General features: G+C 40.7%; 1 protein-coding gene and 1 long non-coding RNA gene across 12 annotated transcripts in view; one reads left to right on the forward strand and one right to left on the reverse strand.

The window, feature by feature from the left end:
- Positions 1-12,459, forward strand: part of LOC148149956 (uncharacterized) — a 132,141-nt gene extending 119,682 nt beyond the window's left edge. The window contains exons 3-5 of the long non-coding RNA XR_015757217.1: positions 9,324-9,865; positions 12,093-12,164; positions 12,392-12,459. This is a non-coding gene — a long non-coding RNA (uncharacterized LOC148149956). The remainder of the gene's footprint in view (positions 1-9,323; positions 9,866-12,092; positions 12,165-12,391) is intronic.
- The window catches only part of LOC122549923 (E3 ubiquitin-protein ligase HECW1-like), a 464,685-nt gene that overhangs the window by 142,585 nt on the left and 308,523 nt on the right, over positions 1-13,577 (reverse strand). For all 11 annotated transcript variants that reach the window (XM_043690154.2, XM_043690156.2, XM_043690157.2 and 8 more), the window contains 5 exons: positions 12,354-12,539; positions 11,131-11,265; positions 5,701-5,806; positions 4,504-4,600; positions 1,641-1,724 (listed from right to left, as the gene is read on the reverse strand). In XM_043690154.2, the coding sequence (XP_043546089.2) occupies positions 1,641-1,724; positions 4,504-4,600; positions 5,701-5,806; positions 11,131-11,265; positions 12,354-12,539 (608 nt within the window). The remainder of the gene's footprint in view (positions 1-1,640; positions 1,725-4,503; positions 4,601-5,700; positions 5,807-11,130; positions 11,266-12,353; positions 12,540-13,577) is intronic.

Raw genomic sequence — 13,577 nt, forward strand, 5'->3', positions numbered from 1 at the left:
GGTATTATGGGAGATGAAAGCATATGGCACAGCTATTACTGTTAGCGCAGAGGTGTCCCAAGGGGGTGGCAACAAAGACAGTGTGCAGTATTAGTGGTGGCAGGGATTAGGGTGGGTGATGGTGAGTGCAGGCAGTAGTGAGAGTGATAGAGCATGAGCCTTGCTGTGAGATGGATGCAGCAGCAGACATAGAGTGAGCGTGAAGTATCAGAGAAAAGTGACACATTTGTTGGCAGATTGTAGAAGGGGATTGAACTTCTTCTGACAGTGTTGGGCATACCCCCACATGGCTGAGGCTGCTTCAATCAGGCTGGTAGCCTCAAATGAGGCTGGCATGGTCTGGTGTTGTCACCTCGACTTATGGTCCGGGGTGAAGAGGATATCCTGTCTGTGCACCACCTACCCAGCAAGCAGGAACTGTGCAGGGTAGCTCTGGGCTGACAGTGCTTCTCCAAGTGCACTAAGGCCTTTTAAATATGGTGCTGGTACGAGGAATGCCTGTCAATTCCGGGATCTCCTGTAAGTGTCGAGTTCTTCCAGGAACAGCAGATGGCAAGATGTGATGGAAATTGGATGTGATGTTCACGCAGAGGCTGAATCGCCAATTAATGCAAGGAGTTTGGTAAAATATGGTGAGAAAACTCTTTTGGCCTCACAATGAGAATCATTGTACGAAAGTCAACATGACTGACACTTAGCCAAAAAACCATAAGGTCCAATCCCTTGCTTTAGACTAGCAGTAAACTATCCACTTGAAATCATACAATTGGAGACCCAGCTATGAGGATGTTGGCTGAGGTTTCCCCTTGGGAAAAAGTAATTGGTTTGGGTTATTGACACTCGGCTCTCTGCTCCAAGCTTCATCATGGTGAGAACGTCCTCAAAGTCTATTTGAAAAGAATGCAACATCCCTCACTGACTGGTAGGAATCTTTTGACCAAGATCATCCAAATTGGAGAAGTATCTGTGAAGGCACCAACCATCTGGAGCATCTCCAAAAGACCCAGGCAGGGAAGGAGCATGTGAAAAGCCAAGTTTCCCACATACTTGCCTCTTCAAACACTTCATGCCCCATCGATGACATGGTGTGTAGATCCAGTATTGAGGCTGTTTAGTCACCTCAGCACCCAATGCCAGACTGGAAGAGAGTCATCCTTGGTTTTGAGGGATTGCCCTTATAAGAAGAAGACTGGTGAATACTTAAATGGAGAAGAAGTTATGCATTCTATTTCTTGAGATACAGAGAGAAAGAAGAGGTACTTATAATAATAATGTCCAGTTAGATCAACAAAATTGGAATGATCCAAAAAGGGAAATGCATTTGTCTTACACTAAAGATCACTGAGGTCTTGCATGATGAGCAGTAAATGTTAAATTAGTCAGTAATGTGGGATAGTATAGATTAGCTTATCACTTCTTTTCCTTCTTCAAGAGTAATTTGAACTTAACTGAAGCAAGTTATAATGACTACTTTGTGTGATCACCTATGCTTTTAAAAAAAGCTTACTCATTTACAGCATACCATTTTTAACAGCTAATACCTGTACATGATATATTCATATAATGGCATCAGTTCCTTATAAAATCATAACCAAAGGAAATAAATTCAGGGAAATTAGTAGATTCAAAAAATGCTTTACCTCAACAAAATAACTAAATCTGCATCACACGACAACTTTTCTAGACCAAGTGTTCCTTCTGTCCGAATGTAATGGATTTTCTCCCTGAAATAAAGTAATAGAGGAATATAGAAATTGTAAAGAAACTCATTGACCTACTATTTAATGACAGATAAAAATGAAATCAAATTTGACCAGGACCATTTAGATATATTTCCCACTGATCAGAATTCAGCATATCTGACCCAGTAAAAGATAACTTGTTTTCACCAAATAATTCCAGAATACACCAGCATTGAGCTGATGGCAAGGACCTTCACTCAAAGTATCAGAAACTGGAAATGTGATAACATAGTTTAGAAACTCAGGGTTACATAAAGTCAGAAAATTACCCATCTTTTTCATCTAGCTAGCTAAGTGATTTTCCAAATTTTATATTTTATTCTTGTGATCTAAGTGTTTGTGCAAATATAAAAAATGCAAGAAAAAATGTACTCAGAATATTCAATGGGTCAGACCAAGGTCCTTCCAGTGCTAAAGCCCAGGGTTTGGGTGCGAGTCCTTCCTAGTTGCACCAGTCGGTGCCAGTATCACAAACCTGGACTGAATCCCTTTGTGAGCTGTATTATTTAGTACCGCAGCGAATGGTAAGTTAACTCACTGAGTCATTGTGTGAGTTATGACGTAAAACCTAAACATAGGATTAATTTCTCCAATTTAAATGTATTGGATGTAGACTGAATCCTCATGAATCATAAACACATAGAATATAGGAGCAGGAGTAGGCCACTCAGCCCTTCAAGCCTATTTCACCATTTAATACGATCAAGAACAGATCATCCAACTCAATACCTTGTTCCCACTTTATCCTCATAACCTTTGATCCCTTTGAGTCTAAAGAACTATATCTAGATCTTGCTTGAAAATTTTCAATATTTTAACCTCAACAGCTCAATAAAAAAGCTCTTTGTCCCGACAATCAAACATCATCCATTTGGATAATGAGAGGTATAGGGAGGTGAGCATCCCGTGACAATTGATCAGCATCATCAGGGAGCTGAGAACCCTGGAATAGGCAGTCTGCATCACTGAGATAAGCAGGCTCTCAATGAGAACCTTGTGGCAAGCAGTCAACATTACCTAGAGGAGAAACTGTGCAGAGAATTCTAAGACAAGGTAGTCAGAGACACAGCTAGATGCATTAGAACCGATTGGAGTTGGTTCATGCTCATAAGTGAGTAACATAATTAAGTATTGAATTAAAACTTCCTAATACTGGCAAGACAGGTAAAATGTCAAGGCGTGTAGCGTGTGGAAGCTTCTGGAAACCATTGTGATTCAGGGCAGACATGTTTGCAGTGAGTATTAGAAATTCAAGCAGTTTCAGTTCAAGAGTTTATGAGCTGAAGGTTAAACTACAGACTCTACAACAAATTAGGGAGGGACAATGTTACCTGGATTCTTTGCACCAGGAGGCATGGAGCCATTGATGGCTCAGGGACAGGAGGGTGTGACTGTAACCGAGGTGGGTAAAGCGACCCAGAGGGCAGGATTCCCAGTTTGTGTCACTGTCCGGGGAAGTTTGAGGTTCTTTCAGTCTGTTTGGAAGAGAGTGGAGGTTTCCGGGTGGAAAAGCTAACTCACTGTGGCACTATGATACAGTTAGAGGGGTAGATGAGAATGTGGAATTTGAAACACAAACAGAGCAGTCATGTTCTAATTGAATGGTGGAGTGGGTTTGAAAAGTTGTAAGGTCAATTCTGCTCCTGTTTCATACATTTGAATTTTGCTTTCTTATTGGTGCAGGAAGGCAGTACATCGCAAGGTAAAGTTAAAGAGAACCATGGGGCTGGTCTCTCATTAGAGAGAGAGAATTGGTGGTGATTTAACCTGAGGGTAACCATGCCTCAGGTGAGGGGAGAAGTTAAGAAGCTGGAGCACTCATGGTAACATCAACCAATGCAGGAATTAAACCTGCACTATTGGTGTCACTCTGCAGCCAATTGGATAGCTGTGCTGGCTGATAAATGGCTAAAACATGGGGACAAGTCATGTGATGAAGCATCCAGGAATACCTTTAATCAAGTTTGGCAACCCTATGTCGGGGTGCAGAAATGAGTTGTGTGTATTCTTTGGTCAATAAGTTTTGTTCAGTGAAAAGTAGCTACAAAATGTAGCTTCAAATTAATTCAGAGCAGCAGACTTCTGGGCCTTTTATAAATTTCAAACTAAAAACAATGGCAGGAATGTGACCCTGTGATGGCAGGAACAGATATAATCTCTCTCTCGAGACTGCTCTATAAAATGAATACAACATGTGGATGTGGATTCAGGCAGAGTTTGTTAAGAGTCTGGAGATAATCAGTGCAACGGTGTTGCTGGATATTATCAGGCAGTGCATTAAAACAGCAGCATTTGCAGAAAAAACTGGAAACAGAGGTTTCTTTCTGCTCTTTAAATAGTAGATAAATTATCCTTTCCCAGCATAGATGATGCCCTCTTTTTAAAAGCATTCCTTCAATTCAAAGTATTTGGTCTGTCTTCATTTTTTCTGCTGGTAATTCGTTTCTGAAATATTTGTAGTTCATTTTGGTTAAGTGTTTTAAAACTCCCTAACTGAACCAAACACCAATGCAGATAAAATCTGAGACCATTGTGTTTTGCAGCTACTACAACGTTGATACTTTGGAAAATATAATTGAGAATAGTATCAAAATACCATTAGCTTCTCTCTCTCTTGAATCAAGTTCAACGAACAGCAATTAGATGGTGCACATTCTGTCATTTACAAGATGGCGGGAGATTAGCATTAATTTGTTCTGTCAGTCCTACGGAGTGAAATAAAAATGCAGAAGGGATCTCAGCTGATGAGATGTGTATTTACCTGAGAGTGTGATTCCTGCCCAGGCTGGGCTGTCGCTCTTGCAGCATTTCAAATATGTTTGACTGACGGAGAAAAGCTACAATCTTGTCATTGTATGCTGTAATTGAGGAAAAGGAAATGACAAATGAATAATCTTAATCTTTCTCGACATCTATTTATTTTTATGTCTACTTATACTTTTGTTCCTTTAAAATCAATCTTGGAAGAAATTCCTGCCTCTTGGTAGCACCCAATTCCTTATGGACTGATAGCCCTCCCAGAGCTCCACTGGACTGTCATTCCTTATTTGTGTGCCTTAGCACTAAGCATTGACTCAATTTCTCAGTAGGGTAGAAGTATCCCAGCCTGGCCTGCTTATGCTCTCACCTGCAGTTTATAGCACCCATTCGAGATCCATAAGGAGCAGAAATACTGTTACGATTCTTCACCTTGTCAATTGTATGCCCCTCATGGTGGTCCTGCTGCTGCACTGATTGACATTAACTAACCTGTGCAGGCTGTGTATTTAAACTGGCCTGTGCTTTGTCAGTACTGTATAGCACAAGACTACTGGTTTTGCCTTGGTATCAGTTTTGTTCAATTGGCGGTTATGTTTAAAATGTTTTAATGTACCAAAACTTAGAAGGAAATACAGGGGCCAACATAATTAATATTGTAGTGGAAGGGCCAGCCAGACATATCTGCTCCATCCCAGCCTAGTTTATTTTTCAATACTGGTTCTATCCAAGTTTTTAAATACTATATCATTACTTTCTCTTTTTTCACAATAGAACAAAGCAGACGCTGCAAGTGACACTGTGGAACTCAGAAAATGAGGTTAAGATCTGTGGTTGCACTTGGCTGCTGATATACTGGGAAAAAGCTCTTGGTAAAGTCGGAATAATCTTCTATGACATGCTTTAGGGAGTACAACTGTATTTCTTATAAAGTCATTAACAGTAGATTGGGGGGGGGGGGGGGCGGGAGGTGTAAACACAATTAGACAGAAATACAGAGTTAATGTTTTGAGTCTGATATGACTCTTCTTCTTATGACCCATTCTGAAGAAATGTCATACTTGTCTTAAAAGCTAACTCTGCTTCTCTCTCCCCAGGTGCTGCCAGGCCTGCTGAGTTTCTCCAGTACTTTCTCTTTTTAATTCAGATTTCAAGCACCTGCAATCATTTGCTTTTAAGTTGTAAGTACTCATCCCCTTACCCACTGGCACAACATCTTGATGGTGCTGACTGCGAATAGCTGCCACCAGAGTGTTGGTGGGTCTGGCAAGTAGCGAGGATCCTCGCACACGCGATACATCAGATGCCTACAGCAGAAATGCATCAGAGAGTTTAACTGAGGACTTCACCAACACTTTTAGATCTTCGTAACTCAACTATGATTGGGTAAAGCACTGTCTAAAAGAATTGGTTGCAGTGCATCGCTATCTTTAGCCACAATAATTTTAATAAAGGACATCATACAGTACAGATAAAATGTACTTCACAAGCATTTTGTACTTTAAGATTCAGCCATCATCATTTAGTAACAAACAAAGTAAAACATTGACAATAACAGAAAAAACTATTCATGTTGTAACATGTCCCAAAACGTATGATATTTTCATTTCGTATTTAATTTTACTATTTAAAAACACACTAGAAAAGTTATGTACAAATGCATAGCACCAACTCAGTCACTATCTGTTACTTCTTTTAATTATTAAATAGAAATCCAAGTACAGCTAAGTTTTCAATAAGTTCTATGTGCAAAATGTAAAATACAAGTTATGAGATTTATTTAGTTTAGTACATTCTTATTAAGCAAATACCCATCATGAACTGTACTGACTGTGAGTTTGGAACTAATTAGTGTTTCATTTGAGTATGGCCCAAAGTAAATGGATACATTGCCCTAGCACTTCACTGATCTAGGAAATATACAATACCCTTTTACTGGGGTCAGGAGGAAAAAGGATATAACAGCACATTCTTAATTTTGATAGAACATAAGAACACAAGAAATAGAACAAGAAGAAAACCATACAGCCCTTCAGCCTGCTCAATCATTCAACAAAGATTATGGTTGCTTCTCAGCCTCAACTCTACATTCTCACCTACTCCCAATATTTTCAAACCTTGGACCAAACATCTGCCGAATTGGCCCTTAAATGTATTCAACAATTGAGCATCCACAATCTTTTGATATGGAGAAACCTAAAGGTTTAAATTTTTGACTGAAGAAATTTCTCCTCATTTCAGAACTAAATGATCAGGCTGTTATCCTGAGACCAGGCACCATGTTCTAGATCCTCTGACCAGCAGAAATAAGCTCTCAGTATCTATCCTAACAAGACTCTACTTAATCTTGTAAGTTTCAATGAGATCATCTCACATTCTTCTAAACTCCACAGAGTATAAGCCAAATTATTTGGTCTTTCATGAGAAGGCAAATCTTTCATTACAGGCCATGGAGATGGATGAAACTTAGGCTTCGGAACCAGGAGTCTCCTGCATTGTCTTGAGGGTGAGACGATTGACTTCCTCTGTGCTAAATATGACTCCAACTAGTCCAGGATTTTTCACTAATTCCTTTTGATTTTTTTTGTTGAGGATTCTGAATAATGTGCAATATCAATGAACATATCCACTTCTGATCTCATGAATGAAGCAAATGAAGACAGTGGGGCCTAGGACATACTTTGAGGAACACCTGCAGTATGTCATGGGACTGAGATTTTTGACCCTAACAATTGCAATAATCAGAGTTTTCACGCTGATTTGTATTGAATCAATTTTGCTGGGCCTCCCGACTGGCACATTGTGCATTTTTGTCATAAGGCAGAATTTTGTCTGAGTCCTCATCAAGGCAGCAGATTTACAGAGCCGAAATGAAATATTAGTGTCGCATCATCAGTATTGAATAATTCTCTGATAAGGACTTTATGATCCTTTGTACCGGATGTCAGGTCAGCAAATCTGGAAAACTTCCCATCAGTTTTGCTATGTACGTTGATGACCTATGTGGCTGACCAATGAATAAAACAGGAACAAGGAGAAGACCATGTAAAAGAGTGTGAGTGCCAAGAACAAAACCCTGTTGGACACAACTGCTGATCTTAAAGGGCTCTGATGCTGTCTCATCTTAGCTGACCTTACCCATCACTTTGTCTTGGTAGCTGACCACATTGAGCTATTTCTGTGGGCAGACAATTTTCTGCAGGAGTTTACATAGATTGTCCCAAGTCAAAAGGTTGAATGCTTTGGTAAGATCAATGAAGGTAATATATCAAATGGAATCTTCCCAGACCTTGATGAACATGAGCTAAGGTGAAAAATTTGGGGAAATTGGTTGAGGTGTTGAATGACTTTGAAACCAAAAATGTTGTATTTTCCAACCAAGTCTTGGATGTCAAAATGACTTGCTGTCTAGTTAACAGTGAGAGGCCAATTAATATGGATTAGAATGCTTTGTCACCCTCATTACTATCTAATCTTGCCTCATCAATATTGAATATTATCTGGCAGAAGGCCATGGTCAGTCTGTCAGATCCAGTGTAAACACTCAGGGGATTCCAGCATCATTGGTTAGGGAGCTGCATGCACAGCAGACAGGTTTCCAAGCAGCCATCAGTTGCAGGGAAAAGGTGAGCACTGCAGTTGTTGGAGATCAGAGTCGAAGAGTGTGGTGCTAGAAAAGTACAGCCAGTCAAACAGCATCCAAGGAGGAGGAGAAGGAGGAGATTGATTCCTGATAAAGGGGTTATGCCTGAAACATCGATTCCCCTGCTCCTCGGATGCTGCCTGACCGGTTGTGATTTTCCAGCACGACACTCTTCGACAGTTGCAGCTCTCCAAGTCAGTTACGGGACTGAGCCACTGTCAGTTCTGGGGGACAGCTCAATCAGCATCAAGAGGGCGTCAACCAACATTGTTGTGTTTGGGAAGTGCGGGCTGGGGAGATTCAATGCTAGTTATAGGATGCAGCGATTTGGGATGCATAAGGGACAACGACCATGAATGGTGAAATTCGAAATGGACGTGGGAGATTTATAGGTGAGGGAAACACAGGTCATGTTTGGTGCAATGAATCCTAGTGAAATCCACTACCACCTCACCACTGTGTCGTCAGTGGGATAGTGTGCAACACAATGGTGGGCAGGACTAACCTGTCGTAACAGGCCTCAGTGGAGGAGGAACAGAATTGCAGTCATGCTTAGAGGTGCTTGGTGGAAATATGTGGGGGTTCAGTCCTGTTGAGCTATCCAAGGAGTGTGCAGGTAGCAGGGGACATGGAGTTGAGGTGGCAGTGGATTTCACTAGGATTCATTGTGCCAAGCCTGACCTGTATTTCCTTTTGTGTTCTCTCGTCATGAATGGTAAATGGCTGTGACTGCACCCGGAATGGGTAGAGTCAGGGTTAACATCCAGGCTCAACCTCTGAGTGACTCAAATACCCTTCAAGGGGGAATTGCATCAACCATGCATTTGCAGAATTCAGGTTGAAGTCATTTGCAATCATGTCATAATGCATGTGAAATACCTGCATTGTATATCCGTGTAGTGTGCAAATACTGGTTACAATCAATCTTGACCTTGCCATTGATCCTTGCAGGTTAAAGATAGATATCTTCATGGAGAAGAGTTCAATACACCTGCAGGATTTGCGAGCTCCTACTGTTTATTTGCCTTAGCTCTAGTGCTGCACTCATTGGAAAAAGATCCAATGTCAATGCTCCATGTCTCACTAAATGTATCCAAAGCCATCAACTGTGTGTGATGTGAATGTTGACTGCGTAGATTATTAAATAAATACCTGTTCTATTCCTTATGTTCCCCTTCCAGGATCATTGCCAGTATTACTGATTGATGCAGTCACTGGTGTCATCATCATAGTTTCTGCACTTCACCAAAGTTGCAGAGAAGGTGAGGAGGAACAGATGAGCCATGAGCCCAGAATCAACATCAATTTTCACATAAAGAGATTGTAGCTTAAGATCTCCTCAGGATGCCCAGGAAATACAAGAGATCCAGGATTTATTTTATTCTACGTTATTTGCTTTGAATCCATGAGGTGAAATGTTGGTGTGGACTGAGGATGTCCCAACTCACTGTCCACAGAATGATGTTCGGTGCTGTGTGAAGTCTGTGTCCTGGGTGGTGATCCTAATCCAGTTCCCTATATGCAATGGCCCCATATTGAACAGTGATAAGATGCTGGGTTACAATCCAAAAGAAGAGACTTGGAGGCTGTAAGAGGAAATGTGTCTAATGGTCTGCATATCTAGTTAATGGGGTGACGTTTGAATGATGGAATGAGAAAATTCTTTCGACCTCATGGAGAGAAACTCCCGATGAAACTCAATCAAACTGACAGCCAATTTCTGGTAAGGTCCAAGTTATAGTATTACGTTTATGGCATTTCAGTTGCTGGACTGAGAAGCTCATCAGTTGTAGGGTCTTTCAGTGCTGAAGCTGTACTGGGGTTTGGGATAGATGCATTAGGCCAAACACTCTGACAAAGCCAAATGCTTTTGCCATGATTCTCAGGAGGGCAATGACTTGAGTAGTTATTGCATTCAGTTCATTCACCCTGGATAAAGGTCACAGTCCTTTAATCACACAGGTCCTGGTGCTCCCTTCATCCAGCAGAGACAGAGTTGATGGGAGTGTGGTTTCCCATGTTTGATGAGTTCATGGGCTATAACGTCAGCAGCTGGAGATTTGTGCATTGCAAGTACATCAGTAGCTCTCCTAAACTCCTTCACTGCAGAGTCACTGTCCTACGTGCAGTGTCTAACTTCCTTGATGATTGACGTGGCCAAACAAGGGTCCTCTAAGACTCTCAACCCATTACTGCTCTGATTAACCCAATGGCAAATGTGTCAGCTGATTTGTAGCCTTCCTGGAAGTAAATTGTCATTTGATGCGAAGAGGAGGCCATTGATTTAACGCAAGCAGTAATCATCGAAGGCATGGTCATTAGGTTGGGGCATGTTGCATTTCTGCTGAGAGCCAACACCACCTGCCATTATTTCTGAACCTTCAACTCCTTTCTCCCAGTGGCCCCACCTTTGGAAACCCTTCCTACGCACATTTTGCACAAATTATTTATGCTATTCCTAGATTCTTGGATTCTGGCATTATTCTCCGGCAGCAGCCATGGGCTCCTCTGGGGTGCTGCAGGAATTGGTGGCCTCTGATTAACCGGAAGCCTCTTATGGGCAGGGACTTAATATCAAAGAAAGGCCCTGGCCTAAGACCCAATGGGCCTCCCTAAAAGAAACAGCATCAAACTCTTGAAGGCTATTAACCAGCTGCCAAGACCCATCTCATTAATGGGACATTCAAAACTATAAATGTGTTTAGAGTTTGATATAATATAGCATTACCACCTCATTGCTGAGATCATCCAGCCAGTATTGCTCTGTTCTCTACTGGCTTGACACTTATGAAGTTGACCTCTATGGAGATTTTTCCTGTGCCGTTGTTACCTATCCTTTGCAAAAAGTAACTTAGTGGTCTAGTCCACATGTGGTATCCTCAGTGGTAATGATCTGACCTTGGGAATGGTAAACAGTTTAATATCACAGGACATTTTATACTATAATAACTTTTGATCATTCAGAACACAAGTCTAACACATACGTACCTCTCCTGCGCTGTAACTGCGTAGGCGCTGCAGATGTTGTCTATGTGTTAAATGATTTGGCAGACGCCCATTTTGAAGTGGAAGTCTAGGATCAATAAATGTTGTTGCTCGACTGTTGTGATCAACAAAAAATGACTGCAATGGAGAATATTTCCATTAGGAGAGCAGCATTCCTCACTTATTAATTCAGATATGTTAGAGGGTAATAAACAATGCTATAGTGTTTACTTATTTAACCAACACAATATATTAAACTACATTTTCTTATGTAATGATTTATGTAAGTGCAGGACAAGTGAGACAGAGTAGTTGAATTTGGAAATGGTGAGCACTGATATTTATTATATATAAGTTGAAGCATTATTAAATTTGTTTTTCAGTCATTATAATAGATCAGATGATTTATTTGTACAAAATGGATTAAAACCCCTGCTAAAATAAAAAGGAATAAAATGAGCATTGCACAGAGTAAGTACATAAAATTACATGTAACAGAAAAGTTACAGCATGGAAACAGGCCATTCATCCCAACTAGTCATTGCCAGTCATTAGGCTCCACACAAGCCTTTCTCAACCCTTTCAGTAGACCCTTTTGTAGCTTTTGTTGTCATGTGCTTCCCAACGACCTTTGGTTTTGATCTACTTTGTGTAGTTTGGCTTAATAAATACGTGCTCACAAACTTATATATGCACATTAGTATGTACACAGAACATAAAGATATTGTATAAATTATTTAAACTTCTAGGCATATAGGAAGAGGTGTTGACTGTTTTGCCTAATGAGTCTGTTCTGAAATTGACTGCAATAGTGCTTAATCTGAAACCTAGCTCCAAATACCTGTTTTTACTCTGACCTGCCAAGTACTTCCAGCATTTTCTGACTTTATTTCATAATTCCTGCATCTGCAATTTTTTACTTTTGTATGGAATTAAACTAATATTTACATGTTATCTGCACTCAGAAATGCAGCAAAGAAGCACCGTAGGCTGAATTGAACTGGGCAAGGAGTATCACATTATACTGATTCTAAATTGTAAGTATGTTGCATGCAGAATATTGTGGAAACTAAACTTTTTGAAAGGTTGAGGGTTGCAGATTAAACACATGCTTTATCTTGCTCGACTGGTTAGCAAAAGTACAATAAATAATTCAATACTGGCTATTCATTCAATAACATTATCCTGCAGAAATATTCCATTGTCTAGAGCCTGGCCTTTCTTACCTTGCCCTGTTGATCTGTCTTTATTTCCCAACCTCTAGGTAGTTCTAGCTGTGTATCAGCAAACATATTCAGGAAAGTCACCAAATCCCTGTTATGTTGATACCGCTCAAAATTCCAGGCATCTCTACGGATTTTCAGAATCATATGCTTCAAGCAACTGCTATTGGTAAATATTCGATAGGCACTCTGTGAATGAAAGAAATTGTTTGAACAGGTCTGTTTATGCCACTCTCTGAAAGCAAAAGTAAATTATTGCTGTGGTTCACTAGTAAATCACATTCATTGTCTAGAAGATGACCAATGCTTTGGAGTGTATTAAGAAGCGAATACTACAAGGTTTGCTGTAATTTGGCATTGAATGTAAGAAAGTTTAAGAAAGTTAGAAAGAATATGAATTAACATAATGCCCTTCATGTCATCATTCTTTCCCACATTGTTTCAAAACCAGTTAAATACTTTAGTAGCCATTATCATATTATAGGAATGTGTACCAACCAGCTTACACACAGCAAGGCCCCAGAAAAGACAATTAGATAACGAGCAGCTAATGTTGTTTCTTGACTCTTTTAAGGATAAGTTTGGACCAGGATTCAAGAGGATTCAAGTAGACTATTTTAGAAAAGTGCTGTTTTCACCCAAAATGGCACATGGGCCTTTGTGGGTGGCACGGTGGCACAGTGGTTAGCACTGCTGCCTCACAGCGCCAGAGACCCGGGTTCAATTCCCGCCTCAGGTGACTGACTGTGTGGAGTTTGCACGTTCTCCCCGTGTCTGTGTGAATTTCCTCCGGGTGCTCTGGTTTCCTCCCACAGTCCAAAGATGTGCAGGTCAGGTGAATTGGCCATGCTAAATTGCCCGTAGAGTTAGGTAAGGGGTAAATGTAGGGGTATGGGTGGGTTGCGCTTCGGCGGGGCGGTGTGGACTTGTTGGGCCGAAGGGCCTGTTTCCACACTGTAAGTCATCTAATCTAAAAAATAAATTAAGCCCCTATCTCATCTGAGCTGCAGGACAATATCTGATGGGGCAATATTCCCTCAGTATTGTACTCAAGTGCAGCCTAGATTATGTGTTCAAATTTAACAACATCTGGAGATGTACTGCTTCCATTCTTCTCAAGAAGCTCAGTGAAACTCAAACTGCAGAGATTATATATCATGTGATTGTGGTTCAGAGGCACTCTGTGATTTATACGGCAGTATTATTATCATGTTTGCATTGTAATGT

Source organism: Chiloscyllium plagiosum, unplaced genomic scaffold (genome assembly GCF_037043375.1).
Source record: "Chiloscyllium plagiosum isolate Xiang-an unplaced genomic scaffold, Cpla_swu_hap1 HiC_scaffold_5, whole genome shotgun sequence".
NCBI lineage: Eukaryota > Metazoa > Chordata > Chondrichthyes > Orectolobiformes > Hemiscylliidae > Chiloscyllium > Chiloscyllium plagiosum.